Source organism: Pelmatolapia mariae, linkage group LG3_W (assembly GCF_036321145.2).
Source record: "Pelmatolapia mariae isolate MD_Pm_ZW linkage group LG3_W, Pm_UMD_F_2, whole genome shotgun sequence".
NCBI classification, from domain to species: Eukaryota; Metazoa; Chordata; class Actinopteri; order Cichliformes; family Cichlidae; genus Pelmatolapia; species Pelmatolapia mariae.
In genome coordinates this window covers 92,444,989-92,466,596 of record NC_086229.1, presented here as the reverse complement: position 1 = coordinate 92,466,596, position 21,608 = coordinate 92,444,989, and the positions used below count along the sequence as shown (strand labels likewise).

The window sequence follows — 21,608 nt, the reverse complement described above, 5'->3', positions numbered from 1 at the left end:
TGTCCCAATTGTAGTCTTGGTAGCTGGAGATCAGTCCATCAGGACCTCTGCTCCTGGCCACCGCCCAGCTCGGTATGAATTAAAAAAAACAAAACAAAAAACAAACAATGCTAGCGTAATGGACAGGTTTTTTGATGGGGCTCCCACACAAAAGCAAAGCAGAGGTTGAAGCATAGCCAAATATTCTTCAAACCAACGTTCTTCTAATCCAAAGACTAGAACATATGATGAAGCATATCTTGCCCTTAGCTTCACTTGCACAATAGCTGTCATGCCAAGGTAGGTATCCTTGACAGAATTTGTTTTTCAATGCAAGAACGAAGAGACTTGTCTTTCTTTTCAACAAAGAAACGATGTGCACCAAGTGGGGACATGGAGGGACAGATCCCTCAAGCCAGGGAATTTGTTCTCTCTCAGGTTTTGAGAGACTGTACATCTGGCTAGTGGGCAGAGGAGCCCAGGGAAACAGATGAGTGCCACAGTCGATGGGAAGGCAGATAGAGAACTAAGTCTTTGCTCAACATTTTAGCTCAATTCAATTCAATTCAATTTAAATTCAATTCAATTCAATTCAATTCAATTCAATTTTATTTATATAGCGCCAAATCACAACAAAAGTCGCCTCAAGGCGCTTTATATTGTACAATAGATCGCACAATAATAAATACAGAGAAAAACCCAGCAATCATATGACCCCCTATGAGCAAGCACTTTGGCGACGGTGGAAAGGAAAAACTCTCTTTTAACAGGAAGAAACCTCCGGCAGAACCAGGCTCAGGGAGGGGCAGGGCCATCTGCTGTGACCGGTTGGGGTGAGAGAAGGAAAACAGGATAAAGACATGCTGTGGAAGAGAGACAGAGATTAATAACAGATATGATTCGATGCAGAGAGGTCTATTAACACATAGTGAGTGAGAAAGGTGACTGGAAAGGAAAAACTCAATGCATCATGGGAATCCCCCAGTAGCCTATACCTATTGCAGCATAACTAATGGAGGATTCAGGGTCACCTGGTCCAGCCCTAACTATATGCTTTACCAAAAAGGAAAGTTTTAAGCCTAATCTTGAAAGTAGAGATAGTGTCTGTCTCCTGAATCCAAACTGGAAGCTGGTTCCACAGAAGAGGGGCCTGAAAACTGAAGGCTTCTCCCTCCCATTCTACTTTTAAATACTCTAGGGACAGCAAGTAGGCCTGCAGAGCGAGAGCAAAGTGCTCTAATAGGGTGATATGGTACTACAAGGTCATTAAGATAAGATGGGGCCTGATTATTTAAGACCTTGTATGTGAGGAGCAGGATTTTGAATTCAATTCTGGAAGTAATAAATGCATGAACTAGTTTTTCAGCGTCACTCTGAGACAGGATATTTCTAACTTTAGAGATGTTGCACAAATAGAAGAAAGCAGTCTTACATATTTGTTTAATATGTGCGTTGAAGGACATATCCTGGTCAAAAATGACTCCAAGGTTCCTCACAGCATTACTGGAGGCCAAGGTAATGCCATCCAGAGTAAGAATCTGGTTAGATACCGTATTTCTAAGATTTTCAGGGCCGAGTACAATAACCTCAGTTTTATCTGAATTAAGAAGCAGAAAGTTAGCGGCCATCCAGGTCTTTATGTCTTTAAGACATTCCTGCAGTTTAACTAATTGGTGTGTGTTACCTGGCTTCATGGATAGATAGAGCTGCGTGTCATCTGCATAGCAGGGAAAATTTATGCTATGTCTTCTAATGATGCTGCCTAGAGGAAGCATGTATAATGTAAATAGAATTGGTCCTAGCACTGAACCCTGTGGAACACCATAATTGACCTTAGTGGGTGAAGAGGACTCTCCATTTACATGTGCAAATTGGAGTCTATTAGATAGATATGATACAAACCACTGCAGCACAGTACCTGTAATACCTACAGCATGTTCTAATCGCTCTAATAGGATATTATGGTCAACAGTATCGAACGCAGCACTAAGGTCTAGCAGGACAAGCACAGAGATGAGTCCACTGTCAGAGGCCATAAGAAGATCATTTGTAACCTTCACTAAAGCTGTTTCTGTGCTGTGATGAGCTCTGAAACCTGACTGAAACTCTTCAAATAAACCATTCCTCTGCAGATGATCTGTTAGCTGTTTGACAACTACTCTTTCAAGGATTTTTGATATAAAAGGAAGGTTGGAGATTGGCCTATAATTAGCTAAGACTGCTGGGTCAAGAGATGCTTTTTAAGTAAAGGTTTAACTACAGCCACCTTGAAGGCCTGTGGTACATAGCCGATTATTAGAGATAGGTTGATCATATTTAAGATTGATGAATTAATTAATGGCAGGACTTCTTTGAGCAGTTTTGTAGGAATGGGGTCTAAAAGACACGTTGATGGTTTGGAGGAATTAATTATTGAAGTTAACTCAGAAAGATCAATTGGAGAAAAAGAGTCTAACTTAACATCGATGGTACTAAAAGTAGCTGTAGACGATATTACATCTGTGGGATGATTATTGGTAATTTTTTCTCTAATGATAAAAATTTTATTTGTGAAGAAGTTCATGAAATCATTACTAGTTAACGTTAAAGGGATGGTTGGCTCAGTAGAGCTCTGACTTTTTGTCAGCCTGGCTACAGTGCTGAAGAGAAACCTGGGGTTGTTCTTATTTTCTTCAATCAGTGACAAATAGTAAGATGTTCTGGCTTTGCGGAGGGCTTTCTTATAAAGCAGCAAACTATTTCTCCAGGCTAAATGATGATCCTCTAAATTTGTGACACGCCATTTCCTCTCCAGCTTACGAGTTATCTGCTTTAGGCTACGTGTTTGAGAATTATACCATGGAGTCAGGTACTTCGGATTTGAGACATTAGTTTTCACAGGAGCTACAGTATCCAGAGTCGTACGTAGTGAGGAGGTAAAATTATTAACAAGATAATCGACCTCTGTTGGAGTAGCGTTCAGGTAGCTGCTCTGCTCTATGTTGGTACAGGGCATTGAAGATGATAACAGTGGGTGGATTATATTCTTAAACTTAGTTACAGCACTTTCAGAAAGACATCTACTGTGATAAAGTCTACTCCCCACTGCTGTGTAATCAATTATTGTAAATGTAAATGTTATCAGGAAATGATCAGACAGCAGAGGGTTTTCAGGAAACACTGTTAAATGTTCAGTTTCTATGCCATATGTTAAAACAAGATCTAGAGTGTGATTAAAGTGGTGGGTGGGTTCTTTTACATTTTGAGAGAAGCCAATTGAGTCTAATAACAGATTAAATGCGATGTTGAGGCTGTCATTTTTAGCATCTACATGAATGTTAAAATCACCCACAATAATTATTTTATCTGAGCTGAGCACTAAATCAGATAAAAAGTCTGAGAAATCAGAGAGAAACTCTGTGTAAGGCCCAGGTGGACGATAGATGATAACAAGTAAGACTGGTTTCTGAGTTTTACAGCTGGGGTGGACAAGGCTAAGCATCAGGCTTTCAAATGAATTAAAAGTCTGTCTTGGTCTTTCGTTAATTAATAGGCTGGTGTGAAAAATTGCTGCCACACCGCCCCCTCGGCCTGTGCTTCGAGGTTTCTGGTAGTTAGAATGAATCGGGGGTGTTGATTCATTTAAACTAACATAATCATCCGGCTGCAACCAGGTTTCTGTAAGGCAGAGTAAATCGATTTGTTGATCAATTATTAAGTCATGTACTAACAGAGACTTGGAGGAGAGAGACCTAATATTTAATAATCCACATTTCATTGTTTTACTCTTTGGTTCAGATGTGGATACTGTATTGTTCTTTCTTTCTGATTTTTTATGTTTAAATTGTTTATTGCTGGTTTTTAGTTTGTTTTTTGTCTGTTTGGGAGCTGACACAGTCTCAATGGAGATGGGTTTTTGGGGGGGTAGCAGGAGGAGAGAAGCTGCAGAGTGGTAGGGATTAGGTCAGGTGGTTCTGCTGGATCAGGTGGAGCTGTGGCTGCATCACAGGGTGTAGCTGACCGCAGACAGTTTTTGTGGCACCACAGACATACCCTTTTTGGACCACTCAGCATAAAGCCTATGTGTACTCAGCCACAGAAAACCGAGGACTAAGGGGGTGCGTCAAAAAGGAACAGGCTGATCTCTTCAACATGGCTGCCTGATAAGAGTGGAAGGGCCTGATGGCTGACGTCTGAGAGCCTGATGCCATTTAAACTTGCAATAGCTCAGTCAGAGGGATCAGGTGATAGAATTGTGTTCTGCTCCTGAGTCAATTAAAGCGTGATAATTTTGAGTGTGGGAATTGAGAATTAACTTTGCTGTGCACAAGAGTTGGGTACGAAGTATTGCTGATCGTGCCTGACAGTATATCCTGATCTGTTGAAACCTCATGCTTCATCCCGAGCACTTAGGTCTTGAGGTCAGAAGTTACTGTTGAGCCCACATACCAGCACTGGCACCAAGGCTGTGGAACTCTCTTTCCACTGTCTTTATGCTGTCTAGACTTCATTGAAGCATTGTGAAGCACTTTGTGATTTTTTTCAGTGAAAAGTGCAATATAAATAAATTTTACTTACTTACTTACTAGATCAAATGGGAGAGTGTGGAAAGAACTGAGCATCACTTGTAAATATTCTGAAGGTGTTTTTGAGCACCACTGATCGAGGGAGGAAATCACTGCATGTGAGTTGGAAAATCGTCATGGGGGAATCAAGTTTATTGAATGTTTTTTTTGTTGTAAAGAAATTCACTTTTGCTTCTAAGAAGGTCCTGCATTTGGCTCCTGTTTTTCCCTCAAACTTGACATCCGCTGAATTGTTTTCCATCCTTTCAAAGCCCACTGGCTTCAACTATTCTCAAATGTTTTCACACTCTCCACTGCTGAACTCTGATCCCTCTCCCTCTCAAACTACCAAACTACCAGGATTCTTCTGATCCAGGGGTTTGTGTAAGACTCTCAGTAATGAAATGATCAAGATAAACATTTAAAATGTTAGTAAAAGTTCCAGAGTCCACTAAACCTAGTTATATCCTGTGGTTGTACAGTGTTCAAACATTTACTGACAAGATTCGAGATATGGCCATCCAGTTAAACCCATCTCTTGATTGTGTAAAGTGCCAAACACGTTATGAATATATTTGTTTCTATTTTTATCACTTCATCTTTGAGATTTATAATGGTATAATGACCCCATGCTTCAGTGTCATGGTCTTCCAGTCCTCTCTGGTTTTCCATCCATGCTTGTTATTGTTTTTGGTGTATGTTTGTTTTCTCCTCTCTCTCCTCCCCACTCCTCCCTGCCTGGGCATTTTGGATTCCCACCTTTGGCCATCGTACCTGTGGTCATCATCCCTGTGTCTCCAGGTGCTACTTAAAATAGCAGCTATGTGATACTCATTGCTGGATCGTTGTACTGCTCTAGTCAGCGTAGCCACAGCTCTCTCTAGTTTATCATGTTTTCCTTCTGCTTCTGTGGATTTCTAAACTGTTTTCTCTTCTCCATGTACAGACCTTCCTGGACCCTTCCCTGTTTCCCTAGACGTTGTGGTGTGAGAGTGTTCATGAGCAAACATTGGCATAGTGCAAGTGGGGACGTGTAAGTGAGAAGTAGAATTGGACGTGTTCACCCTTCCCTGGATTCCCATTACCTACACTTTTATATACAATATGTAATGTTCACCTTGACATTCAGTTTGTGCTTAAAATGTTATCTCAGTTGATATCTCTATCAGTGATTCCTAAATTCCCTCAAGAATTGTGCATAATCTTCTCCCTTCTCATTTGGGAATCTGTTTTATCAAACAGGGCTTTGATCAAAGCCCTGTTTGATAAAACTGGGTGTGTCTTATGAGAAGCGTGTCACCATCCTTTGACAAGTCTTAAAAAGAAGGCACTTAAAAAGAAAAAAAAATCTCCCGGATCACCTGTTGAGAGAACAAAAACAGAAAACAAGCAAAAAAAGAGACCAACATAATAAACACAACACCATCGCATTAATCGAGCTAAGTGTAAATAACAGTAAATACTACATTTTCAATGTTGTTGTGCAGCACGCAGGACCGACAAAGCACAATGTACCTTGAGGTAGCAGCCAAGAAAGGTGTAGTTTGTGTTTATGAACAGTGAACACCCGTGTGCACACCTGTGTGGACGAGCGTGCTTCTATTCAAAAGGTTTCTCCATGTATCAAACTGCTAGAGGGTGTAGGGGGCCATAGCCCTGTCCCCCAGGGCATGAAGCAGGCATGGAAGAGATCCAGGCTCCAAACATCCAGAGGCCCCAGAGTGCGAGAGCCCAAGGAGGACCACCGGAGGGGCATCTGTGCCACCCTCCTGGGAAGAGCTGAGGAGAGCCCCAGACCAGGGGTCACCCAGGAGCCATGAAGCAGAAGCCAGATGGGGCTGCAGTGGCGTGCCCGTGGGCTCTGCCGGCAGCCAGCTGTGCCAGAGTGAACTGAGCCGACTGCAGCAACGAGAAGTCAGCGTACAGAGATGAGGTTCAGCAGCTGGCATTCTGTTGCAGCGAAAACAACCTGTCACTGAATGTGGACAAAACCAAGGTGATGATCGTCGACTTCAGGAAGACTTGCACCACCCACACACCGCTCAGCATTCCCGGTTCCACAGTATAGACTGTTAACAGCAAGTTCCTGGGAGTTCACATCTCAGACAACCTCACCTGGACCACCAACACCACCTCCATCACCAAAAAGGCCCAGCAGCGCCTCCACTTCCTGAGACGCCTGAAGCGGGTCAACCTCCCTCCTCCCACCCTCATGTTCTACAGGGGCACCATCGAGAGAGTCCTGTCCAGCTGCATCCCCGTGTGGTTTGGAAACTGCAAAGTCGGAGACCTCAGTCGACTACATCGGATTGTTAAAACAGAGGCTAAGATTATCGGAACATCTCTCCCTCGGCTACAGGGCATCTTCCACAGGCGCTGCATCAGCAAGGCCTCCTGCATAGTGCTTGACCCCTCACATGGACTTTTTTCCCTCCTCCCATCCGGCAGACGCTATCGCAGCATTGGGGCCCGATCCTCCAGACTACGAGATAGCTTTTTCCCGTAAGCCATCAGATTCCTGAACTCACTACCGGCTCCCCCACTCCCCCCCCTCTACACACAACCATACAAACCACTAACAGACTCTATGCACCCCACATACCACTACCTTTGTAAATATAGATGCTGCTCTATAGACAATCCCACTCTCAGGAATCCTGCTCATGCTGGTCACTTTACTTTATCTCACTCAAGGTCACTTTAAATCACTCACACTGTAAACTGTAAAGCTGCTATGTTGGCCATCTGAACCACTTCAAAGCCACTTTAAATCATGATTGTAAATTTTAAATTGTTATTGACCCTTTACCTCAAAGTGTATACAATCCTATTCTTGTTCTTGCTCTTACTGTATTTGTTGTTGTTCTTTTGCATTGAAGCCTCGTCGTCTCGTCTCTCTATATACTGTACTGTGTATAGCAGGGATGACAATAAAGTTTACTTTGACTTTGACAATGTCACTGTTTTATTGCACGTGATGAAATTTACTGTGACAGAAAGTTGACTGTTAAAACACTGTCTGCACTTTCAGTGTAACATGTGGTAATGTCCTCCCAACAAAGTGAGGACCCGCAAAAAACGAGTCATTTGTGTTACATCTCAGTGTCCACTCTCTCCCCGGCAGGACAAAAATACACTGGAGTGACGGCGTTGCAGAAAAGACATTTTCCAGATGAGGTGAAGAAATCTTGACATATTCAGGACTCACCTCCTGCTGGCTAAGTCACAATCCTTGCCACAATTCTAAAGTCAAAGAGAGTGAACATGAAAGCAGCATGCAGCTGTAGCTGGGGTATGGATAGAATCAAACCCAGAATTGTTTTCTGTCTTGCCATCCATACAAGCAGCTGGCAGGCACATGAGCTGAATCTTCTGTCACTCCACCAAGTTGGAGTGACATTCTTTCACGATGTTATGATTTGGCACCATACAAATAAAACTGAATTGTGGTGAAAGCTATTTCCCCTGTTGAAAACCATTTTATTATACTTGTCATAATTTTGATTATAATTATTTTATTAAATTATATTTTTATGTGGATTATGTACATGTTTAGAATGAATGTAATTGTTTAGTAAAATATGTTTAAATGTTTTGTATTATGAAGTAAAAAAACGTTTTTTGATTGTGTTTATTTTGACCTTGAAGAAACTTGGTGGCTGTAGGGCAAATTTTATTGGATGGTGAAAATGATTGTTACTAGGCTTTAATCAGTTTACTCTTTCCTGTATTCGGGGCTGTTTGTTTTGAGCTCGGTTTTACTTTGGTGATTCGGACAGGAAGTGGTTTCTTTTCCTGAGTATTTGACGCTCGGATGAGTCGGTGAGGGAGGCACAGTTGAAGAACACTGGCAGTATCGAGGGTCACAGGAATGTATAGTAAACACAGGCAGAAAAATACCCACACATCCCCGGCACAGTGTGGACGTGTGCTCGCTCTTCTTTGTTTCTTGATGCTGAACGGCGCAGTGGAAGGAGCTCCCAGACACGGAGAGCGAGGTAAGAGCACCGCCGAAGAAACTTCTTGTGCCTAACAGTTGCTGTTGACCCGTAAAAGCGCCTGCCTCTGTGAGAAAGCTTTATTTTAAGCAAGAAATATCACTTTGTCACTTTGACACACAGAAGACCGTATTTTTGGTCTGTGTGAAGACGTTTCAGTGAAAAAAGATGTTATCATCGCTGTTACCAACGGCCAGCACATGACCTGCAGACCTTTGCTGGGTGTCCTGGACTCAGGAGTACGCCACTGACTGCAGCAGCAGTGCGATATCTGTTAGATGTGATGTTACTGTGATGTTAATGGGGGATGGGGCTCTTCTACTGAAATCTACCAAAGACTCGCCATGTTTAGGAAATCAGAGGCCAGATGTGTTCCAGGCGTTAACGAGTTATTGTGAGCAGGCCAGATTCTAACTGTGGCATCGTCTGAACGTTTTTCCGCGTCTCCCCAACGCGGCGAGGGGATTTATCCATGACCTCTTTTACAAGTGTGTTAAGTTTGTTACAACTCAGTAATGTCTTTAGGGGAACTCACATGTGTTAGTTCAGTATGAGGCCGGCCCATCTTCGTGCGCTGCCCATAAAAGGCAGGCTCAGAGAGTCGCTGGAGGATAGGCGGACCGATGCAGCCCAGAGCCAACAGGCTGGCTCCCACACTGGATTTATGTATGATTAAGGATGGTATGAGAGAAGAAACGGCTAATTTATTGGTAAATTGATGATGATGATGATATGATGCGTCCACTGCTACTACTAATTTTAGAAGTAACAATAGTAACTGAAATAAAATTATTAATGATGATGATAATAATCATGAATGATAAGTTATTAATACAGTGTAGCTGCCACGTTTGTAAAGTGGTATAGGAGTGGTTGAGTTAGTGATATTTCTCTAAGTAACCGGGTGATTCAGTCTTCGATGTCTGAGTTATTTCTTTCTTTTTTGTTTGGTGTAAATGTGGCCTTTGCATCACTGTGGCAAGTTTAGATTTTTCACCTGCAACTGATTAAAAGTGATAAAGTGTCAATCTAAAGAACATGGAAAGTCACCTTTAATTGCCTTTAATCAGTTCTTGCGTGCTGCTTACAGCTCTCATCCCTGCATATGTCTTCTGTTTGGAATTCTTTTCTGCAGGACAGTCACCCACCTCCTCTCCAACTCTGGTGCCCTCTCAGACCCTCACTTATTCTCTCATGAATTTTGAATTACTTTTCACAAAGTTAACATCACTGTTACAGAGATATCATATCATATCATATCTGCCATATCACAGATCTGAGAGAAGAAGGGAAGGAGCTATATGAAAATGATTTGTGATGTTGCAGAGCTGGATGACTGCACTTTTGTTCATTAAGTGCTGATTTATGACTAAAAATCTTAAATCCTGTAACAAATCAAATATCTTAATTGGTTCCCCTGTGGGCTCTGAAAGGGAAACTCCAGCAAATACATATATACACGATGGAAAATCCTAACATCTATCAGCATGCCTACAGGTAAAACAAATAAAGAAACAAAAAGAACAAAACAATCCGCAAGCCAGTGTACTCCCTGAATAAATGGGGAGAGTTGGCCAAATCAAACATGGAGGTCATAAAGAACTAGATTTCCATACTGGATCAGATTTACTGGAGAGAAGAGGAATGAATGTTAACAGAAGCAAGACAGAATACATATGTTTGTGCATGCGAGGGAAATGGTTGTAAAAGTGAACACCAAAGGAGTGGAGAGAGTGAAGTTAGATGTTTAAATATCTGGGTCAACCATTTAAAGCAACAGAGAGGTGAAGAAGAAAGTGCAGGCAGAGTTGAGTGGGTGGAGACGAGTGCCAGTGTTGATTGGTGAGAGAAGGGTAACAGCAAGAATGAAAGGGATGTAAAAGAACCCACCCACCACTTTAATCACACTGTAGATATTGTTTTAACATACGGTATAGAAACTGAACATTTAACAGTGTTTCCTGAAAACCTTCTCTTGTCTGATCATTTCCTGATAACATTTACATTTACAATAATTGATTACACAGAAAAAAAATTATACTGGGTTTAAAAGCCAAACCGAAAAGGTAGGTCTTTAGAACAGATTTAAGAGAGCCAGAGATTAATAACAAGTATGACTCAATGCAGAGAGGTCTATTAACAAAAAGGTCCCCAACCTTTTTTGCGTCAGTGTTTTCACGGACCGGCCTTTAATGTGTCGCAAATATATACAGCAAAATAAAACCAGTACCGGTTACAGCATTTTGGACTAACTGAAGGATTTTCAGGGAGTTTTTAGGACTAGAGCAGGGTGATATGGCCAAAAATATTTATCACGATATATATTTGAAAATTTGCGATAACGATATAACTGACGATATAATTGATGCAAGACAAAATACAACTCCACAACTTTACTAGGGCAAAAAACCCATCCATTTATTTTCACTTAAACAAGAAGCTGTTTTTTATGTGTATTAAAGCTATATAGAAATTTAACAGTGCAAATGCAAATTCCTTGCTGAGAGTTTAACCAAAAGACATTTCCAGCAGAAATGGGCTGACATATCCTGAGCATAACCATGTATAATATCCACTGAAGTTAAAAAGAGGTGCTTTGCAACATGAAACTGCAGTGTGCCAAATAAAAAGTCAAATACGTATTTTTTGGACCATAAGGTGCAAGGGAATATAAGGCACAAGAAACAAAGCAGTCAGATAAATCAAACTTTATTCAACTCATACTTCTTGCTTCCTCCACTTCTGTACCATTGATTCAATAATGCTGTATTTTATCACAGCTGCTCTATTCCCATGTTGTTGCAGTATATTAATGACTAACTTTGTATTGTAGATGGATTATCTCAGTTGTTCTCCTGACTGAATTTTGGTCCGTTTACAGCATCCTGCCATGCGATTGCATTTGTCCCTAACCATCGAGAACCCTCTCGTTAACTTTTATCGAGTGGAAAAGTGTTAGCGTTCATCCTGCAGCTTCACTGTTTATGTTACACTAACATAGCTGTGTCAGTAGCGATCACGTAGCACATCATTATCTACCAGCTAGCCCAAATTCAGTAACCCTACAAACGTCACTGTTGTTTAGTTTTCTGTCTTCATTTATGTTGGAAGTGATAGCAGAGCAGTACGTTTTAACTTTTTCAGAAATCTCTCAGTCAGAACATGCTATATCATGCTTAGGTAACTAGCGAAACTAGCAAGCTAACTTCCGCTATCTTCCTGCTAACTTCTAACTCCGTTAAATGTAATAAATTCTGTTTTCATGGATACCTGGATGTTAAACTTCATAGTTACACCTGGTAAAGCAGCAATGCTGATCATTTTATTAAAGATGAAAGAATTTAGACAGTTTTTAACTCTTAGTGATGCCGCAGTGTTCGTTTAACTTTGGGACATGAAGCGGACGGAGTTTAGGACCCAGATTACTCCCAGATTTACGATGACCTTTATCCGACAAATACAGTAATAAGGACAGCCCGCTTGCATGTTGTACAAAAAAATGTGCTTTGTTGTGTATCTGACGGACAAACACCAAACCAGTTCCACATCACTGAAGCTGCACCATTTTTACAAACCAATTCTGGTTCATCCGTTTCACTCAAGGATCCGCTTTCCCCCTTCTCATTCTCCGTTGCCGCCATGCTTTTTTGGCCATGTGCGTATGAAAACAAAGGCATTGCGCATGCGCGTTTTACCCATATTCTATCGCGATATTTTATTTTCTTATCGTTGCCTAACATTGTACCGGTATTACCGTGAACGGTATAATATGGCCCAGCCCTATTTAGGACACCCTGATAATAATGAATTAAAGTAGTCCAGCTTAATAAATGCATGAACTAGTTTTTCAGAGTCACTCTGAGACAGGATATTTCTAATTCTAGAGATGAGCAATTGCTTCCTTGCAGAGGGAAATTTGGTGACATTCTAAATTCTGATTCCTTCAACCTGGTTTCATAGAATCTCTGTTGCACCAGTGCAGTAAAGGAAACAGTAATAAATAAAATGCCAGAAAATTGATTATTTTTATCTGGATATAGTGTTTTCAGGGGAAGAAACATTTCATCACTCATTTAAGTGGCTTCAGTCTCAGCTGACTGCAGGTAACATTATAAACTTTACATTTACCTAATGACTGAAACTATCACCACTGTCTAACATTGGGCAGAGAGGTCAGTTTCATGATCATTCATATGCAAATTGTCATGACCATCGATCAGTGGTTATTAATCAATGACCATGAGTACCATTCACAGAGAGTTGAGGAATGGCTGCAGTCACAGCATTGTAAGATGGTGAAAGATGTACCCTTAGGCCAGCTCCTCGATTCAGAGATGGTTTTTCCCAGTTCACATAAATGACAACAACAGTAGCAGACCCCGGCCACAAGATGGCAGTACTGGATGGATGTATACTGGATGGATGCATGTACCTGAGTGACACTGTTGTCTAAGATCAAAGGAGAGAGATCACTTTACTTTGGTATTTTTTCTTTTCTTTTCTTTTTTTTTATTATTAATGATATTCTTTAATAATGACCAGGCCTGGGACTAGGACACTTATTTCATTGTTGCTACAACTCATCTTTTTTTTGTGTGTGTGTGTGTTTTGCGATGTGAAGGTTTTTTTTTTTGTTTTTTTTTTTGAAAGTTTTATAATTTTGACAATCATCCATATAAAAAACAAAAACAACAAACACACAAAAAACAAACAAAAAAAGCATAATACACACTGAGAATTACATATTGGCACAGTGAAACCTTCAGATCTACCCGGTCTGGGGGAGCTCCCCTCCACCTCTTTTCAGGTCCCATGTCGTCAGGTTTTTACTACTGTCCACCCCTGGTGATATTCAGAAGGGTATTTCCAGTCTATTTTATGAGCTGCCTTTTAAAAACAGTGGCCACAGCCTTAACAGGCTTTCCTTCTTCCAGTGGTTGCGTGAACATATTTAGCTGAGCTCTGGTTATATAACCCACCACCCATCCTCCCACATTACCACCTTAAACAAATCTCTCCCACTTCCTCCAGTTTTTATGAAATTGGTCCATTTTGAGGTTCAAAAGAGATGTAAGTTTTTCTATTCTATATATTTCCTCCATTATTCCTATCCAATCTTTCTTTGTTGGGGGCTCTTTCTCCAGCCACTTCCTGGTAAGCGCTTTTTTGCCCACTCCCAACAGGATGTTTATCAAATATTGTCCTTTAAGGAGACTGTTGATGGGATATCACCCAAATACACAGTACAGAAATCCAAATTTAATTTGAGACCAGTCACCAAGTAAATTGATTCGACCATTTCACTCCAGTATGGTTGGATTATTGGGCATTTCCAAAATATATGAAAATGATCTGCCATATTTTCCCCGCAGTTTCTCCAGCAGTATCCATCTGTCGGTTGACCTTTTTGTTTGTATTTTATTTTGGGGGTTATAAAAAACCTAGTAAAATTTTTCCATGTGAATTCCCTCCAATAACCCGAACTAGTAGTTTCCATCTGTGTTCCACATATATTTAACCAACTGTCCTCTGATATGTTGATTTTAGCCTCCATCTCCCGTTTAATTTTAATATAATCGGTTGATTGATCCTTAAGTGATTGTAGGTTCCAATAAAGTTTAGCAATCAATTTGTTTTTAATCTGACCTTTATAAGCTTATTTTATAAGGCGGACTAGGCCTTCACTATTTTCTTCTGTAGTTCTTATATTACTATTGAAATAGGACCTGACTTGGAGAGGTCTTTTTTTTTTTTTTTTTTGTCTGTCCCATTTGGATCTTTAGCCATCAGAATTGTTGTCTGAAGACCAACAAGGATACCAAATGGATTTATTTTGCCAAATGGATCATCATGGCATTGCCGTATTGGTCCATTTGATCAAACTTTGTTGTTATTATTTATTTTATTTTCAGTTGTTACAGATGGGACAGACATGATTGGGGGATAGAAAAGGGAGAAAGAAAGAGAGGAAGGAAAAGAAAAACAGAAGGGAAAAGGGACAGTGAGAAAGGGCACTTACAAAGACAAAGAGAGAAAAAAAATCTCCTGGATCACCTGTTGAGAGAAAAAGAAGAGAAAACAAGCAAAAAAACAACAAAACAAAACAAAACAAAGCAACATACTAAACACAACACCATCACGTTAATCTAGCTAAGTGTGAACAGCAGTAAATACTAAATATTGAATGTTGTTGTGCAGCACGCAGGACAGACATCGCACAATGTGCTTTGAAGTAGCAGCTAAGAAAGGTGTAGTTTATGTCTACGAACAGTGAACACCCGTGTGCACACGTGTGTGGATCAGCGCGCTTGTATACAAAAGGTTTCCCCATGTAATGGTCTGCTAGAGGGTGTGGAGGGCCATAGCCCCGTCCCCCAGGGCATGAAGCAGGCATGGAGGAGATCCAGGCTCCAGACATCCAGAGGCCCCAGAGTGTGGGAGTCCAAGGAGTACCACCGGAGGGGCATCCGTGCCACCCTCCTGGGAAGGGCTGGGGAGATCCCCAGACGAGGGGTCACCCAGTAGCCACGGAGCAGAAGCCAGAGGGGGCTGCACCGGCGTGCCCGCCAGCTCTGCCGGCAGCCAGCTGTGCCAGAGTGAACCGAGTCGCAGGCCCCGAGGCCGGAGGCCCGAGGGCCCCCTTTGCCCCGGAAGAGGCCTGACCGAGCGACAGGCACCAGGCCCCGCCAAGTAGCCACCGGGAGTGACCTGGTGCATACCTGAGCGCCCAGCCCCGGACACCAAGAACCACCAGTGCACCAACCCCTGAGGGCATCAGTTACCGGCAGGGAGTGTGGTGAGGGGAGATAGGCCTCCACACTTTGGAGGGCCTGGGAGTTCCCAGAGAGGTGGAGTCTAAGACCTGACCTGACATATAGACACAGACAAGCAGGCACACACAGACACAAACATGCTTTCCCACCCTCATGCACACATATACAAACACTCAGCACTCACCCGACGTAGGGATAGACATACATGGACATGTACACACAATCATACTCCCCAAACATACTCTATACCCCGGGTCCAGGTACCCTCGCCCCCAGAGGGGGAAACGGCACCCAGACCCAAGAGATGTACCCTTTCCCCCGGGGTGGAGGCAAGCAGACTGCCCCAGGGTCCGCAGCAGCAGGGAGGCCAATCGGACAGCCAACACCTCCTCCCAGCCCCCCGCCCCGATGGCTAGTAGAGAACGGGGGTGTGTGAAGACCCCATACCTCCCTCCTCCCGCTCATGTGTAGTGTTGCTGCGTGTTGTTCTAAAGTGCATTTAAAACAAGGGAGGGCATGGTGCTGCTGCCAGAGAGCAGCAGGTGTTAGCACGCCCCTCCCGAGAACCCTCAAGGTCTACATGGATTTAAAAATGAGAGGTGGGCACCGGCGCCAGAGGTAGGTTTGAATACACAGACCGTCCACTGGACGCCGTTAACGTGGTCACCCTCAAGGCCCTATATATGTGTGTGTGTGTTATGAGAGTGTGAATAATGTGGATGTCTAAGTTGTGGAATAAAATTGAGGCACAGGTGGCCAGAAGGGGACAGAGGGGGGGGGAATGCCTCCCCTGCACCCTGGTGACACACCCGCACCCCAAGGCCCTACCTGTGTGGGTGGGTGTGGTGGAGCGGGAAGAGGGAGGCAGCCGGGGATGGGGAGGAAAAGAAGGGAGGGGCAAGATGCCCCTCCTTAGGGCCAGCTCCCCCGCTGACCCCAGTAGGCACCCCCGTCCTCTGGTACCCACCAAGGCAAGGGAGCCCAGGCCCATCCAGACCGGGCCTACGACAGCAGCACCGCCAAGCCCCACAGGACCTGGGGAAGCCCACCCTACCCCACCGCAGAGGAAACTGTACCCACCCCAACATTCAATCATCTCCAGACTACACAAGACAACAGACACCCAGGTTAGGTTTATTCTCCACCTCTCCTGTGTCTCTCCCCCACCTGCAGAGTGGACTTCTGCAAGGATGACCTTTTTGTTTGTATTTTATTTTGGGGGTTATAAAAAACCTCGTAAAATTTTTCCATGTGAATTCCCTCCAATAACCCGAACTAGTAGTTTCCATCTGTGTTCCACATATATTTAACCAACTGTCCTCTGATATGTTGATTTTAGCCTCCATCTCCCATTTAATTTTAATATAATCGGTTGATTGATCCTTAAGTGATTGTAGGTTCCGATAAAGTTTAGCAATCAATTTGTTTTTAATCTGACCTTTATAAGCTTCTTTTAAAAAGGGGACTAGGCCTTCACTATTTTCTTCTGTAGTTCTTATATTACTATTGAAATAGGACCTGACTTGGAGATATCTAAAAAAATCTTGGTTTTCCAAACCATAGGTGTCTCTTAATTTTTCAAACCTATGTAATCCTTCTTTTCCTAACAATGAGCAAAATGGCCCAATCCCCCTTGTTAACCAAGTTGTATAACGTCTATCTATTTGTGCAGGGATAAATTCCTTATCATGTGTGACCCATCTGAGTTGTTTGATACTAGCTCCTGATTTAAGGCTTTCACATTCATCAAACCATATCTTTAAAGGAATTTTAGTCCATTCGTTTAAATTGTTTTTCTGTTCCAAATATAATTTTTTATCTCCTAATATTGTCTGTAGTGGTAATTTTAATTGTGTCACATCTAGATATTTCCATTTTGCTTCATATGACGGATCACACCAATAAATTAAGTATCTTAATTGTGCTGCTTTAAAATAGTTTTCTAGGTTTGGGAGGGAAAGTTCACCCCGTTCCCTAGGTAGTTGCAATGCTATATATCTAACTCTGGGTTTAGGGCCCTTCCATATAAATCCCGAAATCATTCTGTTCCATAACGCAAATTGTTTGGCTGGTATGTGTACCGGTATAGATTGAAAAAGGAAAAGCAGTGGCGGAAGTATATTCATTTTGATCAAGTCAATCCTATTATACAGATCAAGTGGCAGTAGGCTCCACCTTTGAATGTTTTCTTTCAATTCTCTTGTAATTGGTGAGTAGTTTAATTCATAGATTTCTGTCAGTGTTTTTGGAATTTTAATACCTAAATATTTAATTATTTTATTGTTCCAATTGAATTTAGACATACTTTTGATCTTTGTTGTGGGTACATAATTGTATGTGATCGTCTGTGTTTTTTGAATGTTTATTTTATATCCGGAAAGTTCTCCAAACATTTCCATCTTTAACCATAACTTGGGTAAGCTTCTTTCTGGGTCTGAGAGGGTCAGCAAAATATCATCTGCATATAAACCCGTTTTATATTCCGTATTCCGTATCCATATCCCTTTAATTTGTTCATCTTCCCTAATGGCTTGCGCCAGCGGTTCAATAAATAAAGCAAACAGGGCTGGGCTAAGCGGACATCCCTGCCGACATCCTCTCTGCAAGTCCACTACTCTAGTTAGGCTCCCATTTATTTTTATTCTTGCTGAAGGCAAATAGTATAAGTTTTTAATCAGTTGAATGAAAGGGTCTCCGAAACCAAACCGCTCCATAGCCAAAAATAGGTAATCCCACCGGACGGAGACAAACGCCTTTTCTGCATCGAGACTTAATGCAACTTATTCCCTTTGGGTTTTATTCATATAATCCATTAAATGTAAGGCACTCTTATACTGTCTTGAATCTGTCTGTTTTTAAGAAATCCAGTCTGATCTTCATCAATAATTTCTGGTATTGTATTTTTAAGCCTTTCTGCTATTATTGAGGTGAATAATCTATAATCCATATTCAAAATTGAAATTGGTCGATATGAACTGCATTCCCTTTTGTCCTTACCCATCTTTGGAATTACTGAGATAATTGCCTGTCTCCAAGATACTGGTGACTCCCCTCCCTCCAACACATAGTTAAAACATTTTAATAAAAGCGGTGATAATAAGTCTCTAAAGGTTTTATAATATTCTGATGTAAATCCGTCCATACCCGGCATCTTATTTGTTTTTATTTTTGCGATGGCTTTATCCAGTTCTTGTTTAGTAATTTGTTGCATAAGTCTTTTGTTTTAGGTCCAGAGAATGCAAAAATTTCTGAATGTTTAGAGGGTCAGCCCCTTGTGTCTCTGAATATAACTTTTTATAATAGTTTTCAAATGAGTTTTGTATTTCTTTAGCAGTGTAACACATTTTTTGGGTCTCTTCATCCTTTATACTGTAAATTCCTCTTTCTTCTTCCTGCTTTTTAATTCTCCAAGCCAATAATTTCTTTGCCCTAGGGCCGTAATCATAGTATTTTTGCTTGACAAATCTAGCTTTTATTTCTTCTTGTCTGTCGTATATATCATTTAATCTCCGTTTTGCTAAATTTATCTCTTCCAGTGTTTGAGGGTCTTTAACAGTGGCATGTTTAGTCTCTAAGTTCTTTAATGTGAGTAGTAACTCATTAATTTGCATCTGTTTCTCTTTCTTTTTGTACGAGGACCACATGATCAATTTTCCTCTCATTACTGCTTTGGATGCATCCCATGTAACACTTGGGGACACCTCTTGATTATCATTTAGTTCACAATAGTTTTTATACTTCTTTCTTACGAACTGTATACACCTAGTATCATTTAACAAGCTCGTATTCAACTTCCAGCTAGTCTGCTTTATTTCAGTCTCCAGATGTATAGACAAGTAAACACCTGCATGGTCTGATATATCTTTTACTCCTAGGTTACATCTGAGAATTCTATGTCTATCAGTGTTAAACATAAAAAAATAATCTAACCTGGAGTATACTTTATGGGGGTGTGAGAAAAACGTATAGCCCCTTTCCTTGGGATGTAGCTCTCTCCAAACATCTATCATATTTCCTTCTACAAGAAGCTTTTTAACTGTTTTTGTCTCCCGAGTCGTCCTTTTAGTTTTGTTGTTGGAATCTAAGTGGGGCTGTAGTTGTATATTCCAATCCCCACCACAGATAAGGGTTCCCTTGGTGTGTTCTGCGATCAGATTAAATAATTTCTTAATAAATTCCTGATCATTGCCTGGCGGCCTGTAAACATTTAACAGGGTCACTGGTTTATGATCAATTTGACCCACTACCATAACGTATCGTCCTTTTCTATCCCCTATTTTTTGAATTAATTGAAAATTTATTTTATTTGCAATCAGTATTGTAACCCCCCTTGCACACTTCTGTCTATATGATGAATAGTATACATGTTTGAACCCCAAGCGTTTTAAATGCTCATGTTCCATATTGTTTAAATGGGTCTCCTGCCAAAATATTATATCATGCCTTTCCCTTCTCATTTTAGTTGCTATCTTTTTCCTCTTAATGGGGTTTTGAAGACCATTAACATTCAATGATATTATCCTATATTCCTGGAATGACATGGTTTTCTCCTAAAATGCCATCTATAAAATAAACTCTCCCCGCCCCGAGCGATCAGTCCTGAAAAAAACGACCTGTGCCTTGAAAACCAACAACTGAACTTACAAGCTGAACATGACTTCCAAATAAGAAGTAAAAGAATAACTTCTAAATCAGCGAGGGGGATTCTCTGTGCGGAGGGCCCCTTGTGGGAGTATGGTGTCCGTTCCGGTTCCATCACAGCGCCCAATAGGTGGCGACAGCGTGCTTCACTCATCTCAGTTCGGTGGTCCTTTGTTAAAACTCTATCAAACCACAGCTGTCTACTGATAAATTAACAGGATAACTATCTTAATATACTTGTTGAACTACAATAATAATAACCTCTGTCTTAAATTCTTCATAAAGTTTTTCCATGACTCTATTTAACAACCATAAACGGAGTGTTTCCTCACAGGAGCCTCTCAACTAGTTTAGTCTTTCGGATGAGATGAGTGATGAAATCTCTTGAGTTTTTCCCGCGCCCATTTGACATCCACAGCTCGTCTCCGTCCTCCGTCCCGTCCGCTGACCTTCCACGAGTTGTCCTCTAGCCTTGCTTGAGCCCCGTCGATCCCTTGAGCTGGGTGGCGGCTGGGGGGTTCCCCCGATCCACCATCTTCTCTTTTCAGCAGTCCTTTCTTTTGAAGATCTAGCTTGGCTGATGACGCGCTCTCGTAAGTAATCGGACCATCATTATAGAAGACCCGGAGCCTCGCTGGAGCCGGTGTCTGAAATTGGATGCCTTTTTCCTTTAACATTTTCCGCAGCGGGGCGTATTCCTTTCGTTTCTGGATGATTTCCGCCGGGTAGTCGTGATCCACATAAATCCGACGTCCGTCTATGCGTATATCCTTCTTCATCCATGCTTTTTTCAACACTTGCTCTTTGATGCTATATTCAAGGAATCAGACAATCATGGATCTGGGAGGCGCGTGTGAGGGAGGCCTCTGACCAAGTGATCTATGGCAGCGGTGTATCCCCAACTCCAGGTCCTGCAGATCTAGTTCAGTTTTGAAGAGCTTCTCCACATATTCTGTTGGGTTATCAGATTCCTGGCCCTCCGGTATTCCAAATATACGAAGGTTGTTCCTCCGAGACCGAGCTTCTAAGTCAGTTAGCTTAGCCAGCATGTGTTGTTGTTCCTCTACGGTCTGAAGCACCTCCCTAGCACTCGTGCTCCACTCCTCCACCTCCCCCACTCTTTGCTCCATTTCTTCTACTCTCATCTCCATGTTTTTCAAGTTGGTCCCTACCTCATCCAACTTCTTATTCATCTCCTCTTTAAAGCTCACAAATTCTTGCTTCATGTTGCCTCTCACCGTCTCCCAAGCATCGCTGAAGTGTTTTTTCATATCCGTGTGACTTGTCATAATTTCTTCTCGGATAGCCTCCATGCTAGCTTGGATGGCGGCCATCGTAGTCTGGGTGACTTCACTCCCGTCTCCTGTCGCCATTTCTTCGCTCTCTTCGTCAGTTTTCCTTTCTGTGGTTTTTATCTTTTTAGTTTTATATTTCCCCATAAATATTTATCGAAACTTGATATTATCTGTGTTGGAAAAATGGGGGAATACTGGACCGTCGCTAAGAGCTCCCAACTATGCTTCCACTCGCTCCGCCGCCATACCCGGAAGTCTACAACTTATCTACTTTGGTATTTTTTCATTTGTCTATTTTTAGTTTCAACAAGATGAGCACTGCTTACTGTTAGAGTGAATTGTTAAATGTTTGTCATTTTTATGCTTACTATCTCTACA

General features: G+C 41.8%; 1 protein-coding gene across 1 annotated transcript in view; it reads left to right on the top strand.

Moving 5' to 3' along the window:
- Positions 1 to 8,348: 8,348 nt before the first annotated feature.
- adam19a (ADAM metallopeptidase domain 19a) overlaps positions 8,349 to 21,608 on the top strand; it is an 83,858-nt gene continuing 70,598 nt past the window's right edge. Inside the window, exon 1 of the mRNA XM_063470335.1 lies at positions 8,349 to 8,521. Coding sequence (XP_063326405.1) covers positions 8,395 to 8,521 — 127 coding nt within the window. The 5' untranslated portion in view covers positions 8,349 to 8,394. The remainder of the gene's footprint in view (positions 8,522 to 21,608) is intronic.